Raw genomic sequence first — 15833 nt, forward strand, 5'->3', positions numbered from 1 at the left:
TGTCAACATTCCTGCAGGGCAGGAATTGACTGGAGTTGAGTGACAGCTGCTCCTTTACATGAGGGGATGTGCTCCATAGTTCACCCGTCTCTATGTGTGAATTTCTGAACTTCTTTGGCATTTTTGTTTAGAATTCCTGCTATAATGTGCATGATATATATAATAGGTGTTTGGGCACTTAATATTGGTTTAGTGGAATTGAATGAATTTGATTGGAGAGGAGGTTTGGAGTGACGTCTAGACCTCCAATTGTAATGAGTGGCTTGGCACTCAGGGGAGGCCCCGGGACAACAAGTGCTGATTAGGATAAATTAATGACATGCTGGCTGGAGCCTGCGTAAAGCAAGATGAGCAGAGGGCAAAGGCCTGAAGTTTGGGTGTCTTACCATAGAGTTAGAGAGGAATGGGGAATTAGGGGAACCAGAGAAGGAGAGGAAAGGGAAGCACAGAGGGACCTTGGCAGTGAAATGTCACTGGAGGCAAGGGAGCCAAGAGTTTGGGCAGTTACGTCCAGTCTAGCAAAAATGAGAGGAATGGACAGGGAAAAAGCCATGCCAACAGGGAAGTAATTAGGGACTTTCAGAAGAAGTATGAGAAAAGGAAAGATAGATTGTGGGTCTGGAAGTTCGGCCCCGAAGTAGAGGCCCTGGGATCGTTCGTGGGCATATGAATGAGAGCCTTTTGGGGGGTCCTAATTGGGGAAGGCATAGATGGACATTGGTTTAATATTCATCCTTTTCTTCAATACTGTCAGCATCATTTCTGACATCATCTAAAAGACATTAGTCAGTATTCATGTTGCATCCTTAAAGAATGGACAAAAGAACCATCCAGACTCTGTCCTCTTGTTCTATTGGAATGAAATATTAATTAACTTAATATGTATTTTGGACAATCACCAGCCGGCAGAGACTGGAAACTTCTCTCACAGATATATCTCTCTGTATAAGTGCTATTGGCTTTGTGGGTTTTCTGTGGTAAAATTAAAATTCTGGTTTTGCTCTATCTTGTCACCCAGTTAGTAACCTGCTGTGTGGCCTCACTGGCTCTTAATTAGTATGTGCTCAGAATGTGTAAACTCACTTTAACATTAGCCTAAGTAAAGTGTATCGAGGAAAATGAAATTAAAAAGAACACATTCCAAAGTTCACGTTAGATATAGATAGATCATCCATTGTTTTGGATGTAAACCTGGAAAACCATCATGACCCAATTCCACACGAAATCATTTCAACTCTGGTATTGGGGGCACAGAAAACGCCTTTGTTTCAGAAGAGCCACAATCTGTCTCTATTGTCTTTGGGGTCAAACCACCTGGGTTTGCATCCTGACTCTGACACCTACCAACCAACTCTATGATTTCAGCCAAGTCACAGAACCTCTTGTGACCCAGACTCATTACATGAGGGTAATGATGCCTATTGGAAAGCCTCGTTGAAAGAGTTAAATGAAAGGATGAATGTGTTGAATTAATAATGTATGCCAAGCCCTTAAAGGCTTTTTGAGGATGGTGAAACTTGAATCTTTCTATTATCAACTAAGCAAAAGTTTTATTAACTCGGGTGCCTATCAGTTCAGCAGAGGAAGTCGACTGGGATTCCGGAGTCTGAGTACTTTGCCATTGGGTCTAGCACTGGGATTTAAGAGAACGTTTAAAAAGAAAAAAATCACCGAATCTCCCTTGGCCTTACTTTTTCCTGTTACTCAGCAGGCTATAGTAGCTACGAAGAACCTGGAAACCTGAGGTTGTGTGCTTTATTTTTTGAGAGAGCTTAAGGCAGAGCATAGCTCCCCAGAAATCAGCGGCAGAGATCTGTGTGCAGGGAGAAATGCTAGCCTCAGGGCGCCCTAACTTCCAACCCGGGGAGCAATCCAAACTCGGAGGCTGGCGGGGGACGGGGAGTCTGAGGTGTTGGTGGGATGGGAGCGGATGCTCCCGGGTCAGCTCAGACTCTCTCCGGCTACCACCAGAGTCCGAGTCGAGGCGAGCCCGGCGGCGTAGAGGGACGCGCGCCTCGGGGCCCGGAGGAGTTAGGTGACGTCACCTCCAGGAGGACTCGCTTTTTCATTAATGAAACCGGCCGGAGCGGGCGCATGCGCCGCAGGCCCCCTTTCCTCTCGCTTCCCCCTCCCCTTTCCCAGCCGCGCTCTCAATCTCGAGCTCGCTCGCTCTCCCTCTCCCCGGGCCGTGGAAAGGATCCCACTTCCGGTGGGGTGTCATGGCGGCGTCTCGGACTGTGATGGCTGTGGGGAGACGGCGCTAGTGGGGAGAGCGACCAAGAGGCCCCCTCCCCTCCCCGAGTCCCCCTCCCCCGTCCCCCTCCCCCCAGCCTCCTCGCCAACGCCCCCTTCCCCTCTCCCCCTCCCGGCCGGGCGCCGGCCACCCATCCCCACCCCCGTGGGAACGTTCGGCGCCTGCACTCCTCAGACCCTCTCTTCGCCTCTCCCCTCACCTCAGCCCCCGCTCCCCGCCCTCTTCCCGGCCCTGGGCGCCGGCCGCCCGGTCCCTCCGCCGCCCCCCGGCCGCGGGGAGGACATGGCCGCGCACAGGCCGGTGGAATGGGTCCAGGCCGTGGTCAGCCGCTTCGACGAGCAGGTAACGGGCCCTTGCCCGGCGGGAGGTGGGGACGGAGCGGGGGTGGGGACGGAGTGGGTGAGGGGAGGAAGGAGCGGCCGCCTCCCCCGCGGCCGCCTCCCCCGCGGCCGCCTCGGGCTCTAGAGGAAAGACTGGGGGGATAATTGGGGGTGGCCTAGGGGGGAGGTGCGGCAAGGAAGGGACAGCTGGTGGCTCGAGCTCCCCTTCCCTCCTAAGTCGGGGGTGGGGCCTTTTCCCTGACCACCCCTCCGACCCTCCATCCCCTTTATCCTAGCCCTTCCGCTTGCTAATAGGGATGAGTGACCTGGGGACGCTTCCAGGGGCTCTCCATGTGGATTTAATCATCCCCCCCTTACTATTTTTTTGTGAACGGAGGTGGGTAACATTTAGGGGTTTCCTCTTCCCTCAGTTGATCTCCTAACTCGGGGTGAGTAACTGAAGGAACCCCCAAGGCCCGTCTTCTGTACCCCCAATGGGAGAACGATAACGTCCCGCCCCTCCCCCAGTTTCTTCAGCTTCCTCTCTTGGAGGGGGAAGAGTGGAAGAAAGCAGGGAAAGCACAGGTTTTGTTACTTTCTGCTCCGTCGTCTCAGCCCGCCCCGAGAGCTCCGAGTGCACACACTCTGCACGTCTTTTTGATGCCCCACACGGGCGTCCCCCCATACCCTGATAAGACAAGACTGGCTTTTACATTGCCGTTTGCAGTGGAAACCATGGTTCTGGTTCCCTCCTGCTTCTGAAATATTTTTCTTCTTTTTTTTTCCCCTTCCTTGGTAGTTGCAGTTTCCCCCTTTATTTTCTGCCAGAGATCTGAGAATGTGAATGTTGCTTTCTATAGTGGGAATCTTGGGGATTAAGGGGAGAAGAGTGAAAGGAAAGTGGGAAACTGCATCTGAGCCACTGACAACAGAGAGCAAAGACAGCTGGGAAGTGGTCCTGAAGCCGTTAATTCTGCTAGTGTTTTGTTGTTTTTTTAAACTCTCACCTCTTAGCTGACAAGAGAACTTTCATTGAGAATATTTGAGATGGAAAAAAAAGTTTCATATTTTGGAGAGGTGCCTTTTTATTCCCTGAGCTTCAACTCTAAATCCTGGGGCTGATCTGAATGAATGCACCCGGAGCCTTTTGTCAGTAGGATTTAGTTTAACTTTGTGTTGCTTAGGTAGTTGGGGATCGTTTAAAGGGATGCTTTTTGCAGCTGCAGTTCTACCATGGGCTTCCTGTGATGGGGGAACTGTTTGAGATTGAGTCAATCTATTTTGTTTACTGGATATAATCATAAAACTGATTATGGGAGCTGAATGGGGGGAGGGCTCCACTTTTATTTGATCCATAAACATTTTCTTATGGGACTCATAGTGTTTCTGACCTATATCTGAAAGATATTTGGGAATAGGCAGAGGAATTGAGAAGAAATTTGAGAAGAAACTACTTAGATAAAATAGAATTATTAAGCTGTCAGAGACTTCAAGTTCTTTCACACATCCTTATGCTTCCAGACCAAAAAGTATGTAAACGACTGTGCTACTAATCTGTTTGAGGAAGTGAAATGTTACTGCATATATTGGATTGTATTATTGATAGAGCCTTAGATTTAAAACTTGAAAGAAAAGACTTTCTCTGTGTAATTTTAAAAAAGGATTTAAAAGACCCACAGAACCCCAAAGCTGATCTGTGTGGACAGTTTAATCTGGGTGCGGGAATTTGATAGATTCACACCACGACTGTAGTTTCCAGGTTTTTTTTAGTTAAAAATATTTTCCAGTTTTTAAACTTTATTTCTTCACTTCTTACCTGTTGATCTTTAGGCTTATCTGCCACATATGACAAACATAGTTTTCTATATTTTACAAGAGGAATGATTTTGATTATATGCCCAGTAATGCAAGTAAATTTTTCCTTCTTTTTGTCCCCAGAGTTAAAAGACCTTAGGCTTTGTTGTTTGCTTTGTTATGAATATTGTGGAATCAAACTCACCACCATCTGTTAAAAAGTAAGGATGTAAGAATTTTAAACAGAAGCATTAAAAAAATATATTCCTTAGGTTGTAATTAAGAGAAAGATCCATAGGACAAATTATTCCTCACATTTTTCTCTTACAAGGTTAAAGCCCACTGACTTGGAGATGTAAAAGTATAAGAGTTTTGGTGTTTAACATAAGGCATTTATATACATTAACTTATTATAGAAGTAATAAACGTTTAATTCAAATTAGAGTTTACCTTGAGATTGGAAAGCAAGAAAACTAAGGCTCAGAGTGGTTAAATGACTTTCCAAGGTCACATAGCAGACCTAATAATAAGAGCCTCAGTATGAAAAGCATTGAATGCTGGACAATCAGGAATATTTTTTCTGATAAGTATCCCATAGGATTTGTTTTAATAATCCAAAAGTATAGTTAGGAGAGAAGAATTTACCTTTTTATTTAGGGGAGAAAACAACCTGCATGTAGTGAGAGATATTTGTATGAGAGTCTTAAGCATTTCAACTATGTCTAAAAGTTTTAAATTTTGGATATATTGACTAATTTGTTTCACTGGGTCCAGGGGTAGGTGGGCTGCGTCCTTTTATTATAGCTAAGGCATGTGTTGAGGCAGAGATCATGTGCAGGTCTAAAGATGGCAGCTCTATTTATGATTGAATTGATGTTTTGGTTGGACTTCTAATATTTGTGGTGATTAAAGTAGAAATGCATTACTAGCCGCTGTTGATTATGTGTTGTACTCTGATGGGTATTGCTCAGCAGCTTGGTGCAGTAGACCCAGTTTAAGCAAGTGGTAGTGTTCCATCTTGACATTTTGAGCTCAAGTCCTTGTTTCCAAGTGGGTAAAATAAAATTCCTGTAACCTGCTGGTATTGCAACTAAACCTAATATTTATGGCCTAAGTTGAACAATTCTTAACAATTTGAAAGTAAGTACTGGACTTCCCTGGCAGTCCAGTGGTTAAGACTCCCGTACTTCCACTGCAGGTCATGCGGGTTTGATCCCTGGTCAGGGAAGATCCCGCATGCACAAACAAACAAACAAAAAGTAAGTACTTTCTTGATTAGGGATGGGAGTTGTGAAGGTGGGCAGCTAGAAAGCTGAATGGATAAGTTATATCTTCTGCTTCTTCTTAACCTGCCTTTATGGTGCTGAGTGGTAAGTTTCTAAATTGAAATTGGCAAATTTTAGGTGTGCAGCTTTAATTTGTGGCTCATTATCCAGGTTGCTTACAATGAGAGGGAGAACCTTCTTACATGCCTCACCTAGCTCCATACGCCCCACCAGTCTCTGTAGGACTTTGTTCCTGGAAAGGAGTATAGGAAAACTGGTCATAGGAAGGTTTTTGTTTTAAGAAATTGAGAGAAGATATCACCAAACGATTTGCTTAAGTTCACTTAAGCACTTACATTTTCCATATCTGGTCAAGTAAAAATGGTATATAAAAAGCCAAAAAATAACATTTTAAAGAACATATTAGAGAGTAAACCCTGATTTTTTATTTTTAATAGTAGCATATTTGTTGTTGTAAATTGAACGCTAATCGGAATGTCCTTCGAATATGTGGTAGAAAATTCACGTTATAAAATGATTGGCAAGTGTCTTTGAAGTTGCAAGCTACATGTTAGTTGGCCAGATACATTTGTAAAACTTTGAAGTCATTTTGGATTTAAAAAAAATCTCCTTAGCTTTGTTCTTAAAGCTTGTTCTGCGTTTGTAAGGCCTTATAAGTAGTTGAAAATGAATATTCTTTTGACAAGGGCTGTGTTATGGTGAGTGAGAAAAATTGCTTATTCTTTATTCTGGAACTCATCTTTTAAAAACAATTTCCAACTGGTCCTCAATTAGTTCTCTGTGTTCCCTCACTCCCCCCACCTTATCTAGCATCTAATTCAGTCTTTCTTTATGTGAGCGCCTTCCTTTTCACCTTCAAACTTAGATTTTTTTTCTTTTAAACATTTACTTGGTCCTGTAGCTTTCTGTGTACAGATCAGTCGTCTTCTTCCTTTGTTGCCAGATACCTGCTGCCTCTACTGTTTATCCACCTGTATCCTTCAGAACTCTCTGAAAACTAGCTTTTGCCTCTTCTTTCCTTCTGGATTGCTTCTTTCCAGAAAGTGATTTCTTCTGGCAAAACAGTGGTTTTCTGATCAACTGTAATGCCTCTGTGGTGTTCCGTTACCCCTGGAAATCAGTCTCCTCGAATTCCCAAGACACAATACTGTCTTGTATGTACGCTTGCAGATCCTTATATGTTGATGTTCTCATCAATCCTTGTGCTTTCTCTATCATACCATGCTGCCCATTGTTGAACTGCGGTTCCTAAATGAGGGTCTGAGTTTTGTTCTGCTATTTACAGCCTCAGTCTTTATGCTAGCCATTAGATCTCTGTGGATCCTAGATTTCCTCATCTGTTGGAATTGACTAGAAAATCTGTACGATTTCTTTCCAGTTTAAATATTCGATGATTTTAATACTTTAACAGCATCTACCTATGCCGCAACAGTCTATCGGGAGCTGACCCCACTTAATTTACCTAACGTTTTCTCATTATGCCTCAGTGTGCACCTGTGTTCCAGGCAAGCTGGCTTAGTCTCTTCTGTGTATGTCAAGCTTATTCCTGCTTCTCAGCCTTTGTTTACACCAGCCCCTGCCTAAATGCTTTAATTCCGCCTTTATCTTTTTTTTAATTCCTGTCCACACTTAAATGGGCAGCTCAAGCTTCATTTTTCCCACGAAGTCTTTTTAGACTAAACTCACTGCAGCCTCACTTCTTGGTGTGGTTGTCACCTGGGGTTCTACAGAACCCCCCTTTAACATGTCTCCCTTTGGGAGGGTAGGTTGAACATAGTTTAGCATTGTTTTCTTTTATCTTTTTATCAGATAGAGTATAAACTTTCTTAAAAGCAAGAAGCCATGGTTAGAATTCCCCTAATAGTCACCCCAGGGTCCAGCACAGTTAGAAGCACACAGTGAGTCATTGATGGAATGTTTTTCATATGATTCCTGGTTCAAAGGTAGACTGGCTAAAAAGAGTGGTAATTTTGACTTTGTTTTAAATGTAAATAACTGAATTTTAATTTAGTGTTTATGGTAGCCTCGGTCTTATTAAGTTAAGTGATATTTTAAGTAGGAATAGGTTTTTAAGAAAAGAGAGCTTTAAGGAGGAACTTGTATATATTTATATTTCCTCCAACAGAGCTAACATTTTTAAATCAAGTTTCAGATCCAATTAACTACCTTTGTGATCTTGAATTTGTCATTTACTTTTAGTGGCAAGTCTCTACATAAGGAAATTTTTTGCAGTGGTCTGATAGGATAATGAATGTGAAACACTTTGAAAAGACTAAAATTATTCAGATGTAAAACTGATACATTTTCTTCACTGCTGACTGATTATTATGTTTTCACTAAATAAAGGAGATTGACTAGTCTCTGGATATGCCCCTGTATGTACCTTGGCCAATATATACCTTACTTTAGCATTCACTGCGAATACTTAGGGTACTGAGAGGGTCCTTAGGATGACTATAATCGATCTGTTTTCTTGTTTATCATCTAATTTGTGGCATACATGATATACAGCTCTTCAAGTTTGGGAAGTGTAATAGAAAAATGTCATAAGGTGTGTGTGACTTGGGCCAGCAATATTGTTATATTAGATTTTAAATATTTCTACAGTTTTTGACATTTTTGACCAATAGGAAATTAGAATCTTAAATTTTTCTTTTTTTTTTTTGTGGTACGCGGGCCTCTCACTGTTGTGGCCTCTCCTGTTGCGGAGCACAGGCTCCAGACGCGCAGGCTCAGCGGCCATGGCTCACAGGCCTAGCCGCTCCGCGGCATGTGGGATCTTCCCGGACCGGGGCACGAACCCGTGTCCCCTGCATCGGCAGGCGGACTCTCAACCACCGCGCCACCAGGGAAGCCCCCCCTTTTTTTTTTTTTTTTTTGGATGTAATTAGCATGGAGAATTTTGTCCTTAAAGAAAAGGTTAGAGATATACTATAATAGTAAGCATGCCTTAGTTTTGCATCTTTGTTCTCTAAATTACTCAGACTGCTGTGGGGCATTTTTGTTTTATTTTCATATTTGTTGTTATGGTGTTCCATATAGACTCTCTGTTGTTGCATTATAACAACATACTTTTCAGGGTGAGCAGTGTATTAAAAATGTGTTTTGCACATGTGTTCACTAGGCCTCAGTCTACTCTTCATTGAGGGTTTTGTGTGTGTCTGTATGTATATAAGACAAGGGATGGGAGTTATAGGAAGGCTCATTTTTTAAAGGAAGTTTAAGGAGAATGTTCTATAGAAGAAGTAGAAGGGGAGATTTGTGGTCAGCTTAAACTGTTAAAAGGCTTAGAATCAATACTGAAGTAGAATATGGGCATCTTAAGCCCTTTGCTGAGGATTGACTTGGATTTATGAAAAGCATTGGCTTATTCCGTCTGACATCTTTTAGAATACCCCATTTTCTTGGGTGTGGAGAGGGAGGGATGAGACAAAGTCTGTTTTGACCTTGAAGAATAGAAAAGTTAAGGTGTTTTTACATTGTGGTGGCTGTGAATTAAATTCAAGGTTTCAGCAATTTGTAAATTTCTGTTTCATACTGTGTGGTAGCGCCTTCAGGAAAACAGAGCACACTCAGAGGTTGTGCTGAAGAAAATTTTAATGTTGTAGAATATAAATAACTGGAATTGATAGTGCCTCCAATAAACTCTCTCCAGGTGCCTGCTGTCGGTGGCATATTTGACCACTTCAAATGTTACATGCCTGAGATGTGTAGTTACCTTCTTTGGTTCTCTGAGTGGCTTTGGAGCCATTGATTATGTCATCAGAAGGGCTACTGTTAAGACAAGAAAGCCCCAAGCTCATATGGAATCCCATCCTGTTATGATGAAAAATTGGAATCATCCTCTAAACTTTACGTATTTTTGCTATAAATGGTACTAATCACTTTGCTGTAGCAATAACTTGAGGTGCAGACTTACAGATTGCATGTTTTCTTTAAACCACAGCCTGGCACTCTTGTGATTTGGCTTAGGGTTGCCACTACGGTCTACAAGCTGTTGCCTGCCCCTATTCATATTTTATAGTTTGGAGTATCTTATCCTGTTGGATTTCAGAGAACTTACTTAACTTTTTCTGGAGAAATCCTCACCCCCTCCGTTTCACATCCCCCAAAGCAGGGTGTTGTGTCTAGTGCAAGAGGCATGAAGTTAAGTTAGTAAATAGCAGGACTTCTAGAAATTTACTTTAAAGGACTTTTATTTAACTTATTTTAAATCATAGTTTTATATCCAGATAATGGCCTTGTGGGTAATTATGGCTATAAGAATCTCAAGCGACCCTTTTCTGTTTAATTATTGGCAGCTTTCCTTGGATAGTCCTCATAGTCATTTGGGCATGACTATGCCCATTTGGGCATGACTCTTACTGCCTCAAATTTGTGATGGCACATAGTATACTATGTAGTAAGAGAAAGAGCTTTTGACTGTGCAGTTTTCAGAGTGACCTTGGGTAAGTCAGCCTCTCTGAACTTCAGTTTTCTGTTTTCATCTGTAAAATGGGGATAATATCTGCCTTACTTACGTCATGGGCTTGTTTAGTGTCTTAGGTGTGACTCTTTTATGTGAAAGGAAGCTGTAAATAATCATAAAAGTGTATTGCCATGATTATTATCCTGTGCAGTATTTTTTCTATCTTTTCTTTATATCAATAGTTTGGTGATTATTATTATTTCTATAATGCATGAAAAAAAATGAGAGGCAAAGCAACTTGTTCACAATCATATGACATGTAATTAATTGAGTTTAAACTAGAGTGTGGGTGTCTTAATCCTTAGAGCAGTAACTTTCAGTAAATAGAGCTTTATTAAAAGGCCTAAATTTTGTGAACAGATAGCACAAATATGTAGAGTGAGGAAAGTATAATTGCTTCTTCACTCAAAAATGACATGTTACGTTTTACCTTTTATGTTCATAAAAGAGTATCTGGAAATCTTTTTCGATTGGTTATGGGTTAGACATAAGTTTTTTTTTTTACATCTTTATTGGAGTATAATTGCTTTACATGGTGTGCTAGTTTCTGCTTCATAACAAAGTGAATCAGTCGCACACACACATATGTTCCCATATCCCTTCCCCCTCTCGTCTTCCTCCCTCCCACCTTCCCTATCCCACCCCTCTAGGTGGTCACAAAGCACCGAGCAGATCTCCCTGAGCTATGCAACTGCTTCCCACTACCTATCTATTTTATGTTCGGTATATATAGACATGTTTTAAGCATTATATACTGATTTCATTGTTTATCATTCTTCTTTTCACCTTATCAAAGCTTCTCTTGGCTGTTAGAAGTTGTAACATTGTTCCCTTTTATTTAGCTTTATAACATTTTATAACTCACTGCAGATTTTTAGGTGAGGAGAGTTGAATTCTGAAGGTGAGAGAGTAGAATTTGTGAGCATACCAACAGGAATGTATAATTATAAATATGAGATTATGTTTTTATTTCATTCTCTTATCTGGCATTTTACAGTCAAGTTTTATAAAGTTGCTTTTCATACTCTAAGAACATTCCATTTAGGATTTGATTAAATTTGAGACAACCTTTTAAACTTTGGTAATGTTTGAATGCCTTGTTCTGTTGGATTTCTGGGTCTTTCTTTTTGTCTGTGCCCGTCTGCTTTCCTTCCTTGTTTCCTTCCTTTGTCTACTTTTTCAGCTCCTTCCCGCTCCCATCCCCAATAACAACTTTCAAATCATTCATCTTGTCTTTTAGAGTATCTTTCCAAATCTCCTGTCTTTATCAGTGCCTTTCACTTCTGTCCCAGCTCAGGGCTGGGAAGATGTTTTAACTTTATGCTCCAGGCAGGTCTTCTTCCTTTTGGGTAATGGACTAAGGGGGAAAGAAAAGAAGCATTTGTATTTCCTGTTATGTTTCAGGTTTTGGTCTCTGATAACTGAATTTACAGTAGGGAATGGGAGAGAGAGAAAGCATTGTTTTGGTTAAATGTTGGTAACAAAGATCAGTAAAGACCTGTGCTCTGGTTTCTGCCCTAACACGAACTACCTTTGCTATATTATGTAAATCTCTTCAATTCTGAGCTATTTCATTTACTGAATGTTAAACAGGAAAAATACAATCTGACAGTCCAAAGCTTTTATAATTCTTAAAATGGGTTGATGTTTGTTTCATTTTTTTTAGAGCCAGTTGTTTTGACTAAGAAAATAATTGCAGTCACTAATTGATTAGTGACAGATCCTTAGTTAGAAGGAATCTGAGCTTACTTAAATCCACTTCTGCAATAGCCCTGACAGAAAATTGTTCAACCTCTACTTGGACATTTATTAAAAAAAAAAAAAATAGAGTGGTAATTCGTATTCATTGTAGGAATATGAAATGTAACAAAATCACAATAAATGAATAAAAGTCATTTATAATAGCACAACTCAGAGGAGAACCACAGTTAAAACTCTGAAATTAGACCCCTTGGGTTTGAGTTCTTGAGCTTGGGCTCTGCCATTGCTTACTAGTCCTTGGCCAGGTTATTTAGCTTCAGGCTTCAGTTTCTTCACTTGTAAAAAGGGGTCAATAATAGTACTTACTTCACAGAGACTGATGTGAGATTTATATTAGGAAATACATGTAGAGCACGGGGCGTAGTTTCTGGCAGTAAATGTTAGATACTATTGCTTTTATTAGGTTGTTGGGATTGAATGAGATACACTGTCTTATAATCTGCTCTTTTAACATAATATAATGTGAGCATTTGCCCAGATGATTATACTTTCTTTTACATTATTTAAAAATTTAAGGTATTATATGTAATTGTTATTTTTTCTTAATATTTTAAAAATAAATTTTGAATTTTCTACACTGAATATGTATTTTTATAATCAGAAAAACAATCGGTAACAAAGCAAATAAATGTTACTTTATAAAATGTAACTGGAATGTATTAATGTAAAAAAAAATCTCAGTTTTTAGCAGCGTAAGGTTAACATAAGAGTAGAATCAGAATGAGGTGACTATAAAAAATTATTAAAGTACAAGAACTTGTTACAGTGCCTTCAGCTGTCCAGGTGAGAGGGGATCATGACCTGCCCACAAGAGAAGCCTTCTTGACAGGTCTATTGATTTCAGAGTTTTCAAGGATGGTTGTATGGTTGTACCTCACAAAATTTGACCAGTTCCCCTACAGACAATGGGATAAATCCTTTTTTTCCTGTCTGTTATAAATAGTACTATGCTATGCAATCTTATTTTACCCTTTGGGCAGCCAGGGGTACTACATCTCAAGGTAACACATTCCATTAGTAGAATTGTAATTGTTAGAAACTGTCCCTTAAATTGAGCCTCCTCTGTCTTACTTGATCACTAAACATTCAAGTTCCTATTATTTGTGGTAGGTGCTGAGCACTGTGGTAAATGCTGCGGAAATAAAAACAAGACATGCTCTTGGTCTCAAGGAACCTAAAGTCTAGTAAGAGAGAAGGATGAAAAGAAAATTATGGTGAATGTTATGATGGATGCATAGGATACAATGGGAGTGTGTGAGAGGAGCACTTAATTTAGACTGGGCAGCCAGGGAGAGCTTGACAGAAAGTGAAGCCTGAACTAAGTTGTGAATCTTGTAGGTTCTTATATGCCATACTAAAATGTTTAAGCTCTCATTTGAAGATTTTGGGTGAATGTAATTTCATCTAATGGCTTATGCTTTGGTGGGAGAGGTTGAAAAATATAATAAAGGGAAATGTGGAATGAAGTACCATAGGAGGTAGAAGAAGATAGGGGTCTAAATTCAGGTGGTGGATTTAGAGACTGAGATGGTAGAGAAGGAAAGAATGGGTTTGGTCTATAATAACTGTTGGGGTAAATGAGAGAGAAAGTGCAGTTTAAGGGCACTTAGCAATATTGGGCAGTATTAAGGACTCAGCTGAGTTTGGAGACAATGTCTTTGTTATGGTAATAGTCACTAGAATTGAAGGGATCAAGGAGTGTTGAGGACCAGTTGTTGGATAGGTGGTCCACCTTGACATTGAAGTCACCTAGATTAGGGTTCCCAGATTTAGCAAATGGAAATATAGGATGCCCAGTTAAATGTGAATTTCAGATAAACAGTAAATGTTTAGTATAAGTATTTCCCAATTATTGCATGGGATATAGTTACACTAAAAATATTAACTTATGTTTATTTGAAATTCAAATTTAATTGGGAGTCCTGTACTTTATCAGGCAACACTCACCTAGATGGTAATGGATGTGAGGTAGAGGAAAAACTGAGCCAGGAGTCAAATTGTTTTGATGATGAGGAAAATACCTAGAAAATTTGTAGGTGACTGTGACAAGGTTTGTTAGTGAGTAGCACATGATTCATGAGCCTCAAGGAAGAGTGGGAGGAGTAGAAAAGTTTGGAATTTGGCCTCCTGGAGTCTTCTATTCATTGTTCCTAATTCTATTCTCTATAACTCTTCAGAATGTTTGTCTTTTTACATAAAAAATGTTGGAAGACAGATCTTAAGTATTCCTCAGGGTTGTCTCCCCGACCCCGAAATATATTATTCATTCAATTATTTATAGTATAAATTGTTAAGATATTTCACTATCGTGGTTGTTTTTTCTCTTGGTGCAGTGGTGGTCAGTATTCAGGCATATCATTTGTCATCCCTTTTCTAAGTATTTTTGTATATGAGAGTGTTATGTGAGACTTTAAAAAAAGGCTTACAAAATGCTGAACTTCAGGTACTCTGTATTTTGGGTATTCATCTGATTACTGGTACAGTTAACCTATCAAAGAACATGTGTGTGCATGTGTATTTTTTTTTAAGTTTTATTATGAAAAATTTTAACATATACAAAAATAGAGAGATGATTATAAGTGAACCCCCATGTACCCATTACCCAGCTTCTACTTAGTTTTATTTCATCCATAGTCCTACCCCTTTCCTGCTCTGTGCGTTTTCATTATTTTGAAGCAATCCCAGTTATCATTTCCGTGTGACTTATTCTTAACTCATGCTGACCTTAAGAGCTGTGCGATATAAATACTGTACTCAGTGGGGAAGGCTTGAGTTTGAGTCATAATTGTCTACTGAGGAATGAGTTAACCTGGGCAAGTCAAGCTATCTGAGTATTTTGAAGAGTGTGTATGAGGGTTGGGGAGGAGACATATGCTACCTGCTCTTTTTCACAAATCAAAGATACGAGGGAATGTATGTGAAGGTAGTTTGTAAACTTGCTTTACACAGGTAAGATTTCATTATTGTTAGTAAATAATGCTTCCTTCTGTAAGTGCTTAAAAGTCATGTGCATAATAATCAGTCCTAGAATTATTTGGGTGTTGACATTAAATTAAGTCCATAGTCCTAAAATGACCTTTTCACCTTTAGCCGCACCTGCGTTTTGAGGCACCGTTGTTTTCTCATTCCCAGTCTGGCGCCTTTCTGTTTTTTGTGAGTTCTCAGAGTTCACAGACAGCATTCCCCTTGTCACATTTCAAAATTTTCATGTGTCCCCTTGGATTAATTCATATAGACTTGAATTCAGATAAGCAGGTAGTTGGGGTCTTTATGCATTATCTAAGTGTTCTGATGGCTGTCAACAATACTCTTTCTCACATTTGAAGATAATTTTGTTTTCTGCTAAAACAATTAGAAATAAAATTGAATAGTTCTACTTTCAGTCTCCTATAGGTATTATACCATGTACTCTAATGATTCTTGCCTTTCCTTCCTCCTCTTCTTGATCGTAATATATTTTTTGAAGGCTTTACATATTTATTTTAACATCTTATCGTTAAAGTCTTTAGTGATTCTGAACTTTTAACTTTTTATATTCATGTATCAGTTTATCTGTTGTAGGTAGTGTGTGTTCTTTCTCTAATGGCCTTATCAATACCGAGCTGGGGATGAGGGACAGGAGGAACAGGCACGTTAGTTTCTTTCTTTCTTTTGTTTTTGGCCACACCGGGCAGCTTGCAGGATCTCAGTTACCGGACCAGGGATTGAACCTGGGCCACGGCAGTGAAAGCCCGGAATCCTAACCACTAGGCCACCAGGGAACTCCCACATTAGTTTCTTTAGAAATGTCAGCTTTACCAGATCACTTAAGACTCTTGTTAAAAGTACAGATTTCCTGGCCCCACTGAACATCTATGAGTTCTAGAGGTATGGACAATGAGTTGTAGTTTAAAAACTCTCCCCAGGTCACTTTGATGTAAAGCTGGGTTTGGGAATCACTGTATGATATG

The 15833-nt window shown here is 40.2% G+C and overlaps 1 protein-coding gene across 6 annotated transcripts in view; it reads left to right on the top strand.

Annotated features, from left to right (window-relative positions):
- Window positions 1-2476: 2476 nt before the first annotated feature.
- NF1 (neurofibromin 1) overlaps window positions 2477-15833 on the top strand; it is a 248699-nt gene continuing 235342 nt past the window's right edge. For all 6 annotated transcript variants that reach the window (XM_082678058.1, XM_082678063.1, XM_082678062.1 and 3 more), the window contains exon 1: window positions 2477-2596. In XM_082678058.1, coding sequence (XP_082534184.1) covers window positions 2537-2596 — 60 coding nt within the window. In that variant the 5' untranslated portion in view covers window positions 2477-2536. The remainder of the gene's footprint in view (window positions 2597-15833) is intronic.

This window comes from Grampus griseus (genome assembly GCF_964374135.1).
Source record: "Grampus griseus genome assembly, chromosome: 20".
Taxonomy (NCBI): Eukaryota; Metazoa; Chordata; class Mammalia; order Artiodactyla; family Delphinidae; genus Grampus; species Grampus griseus.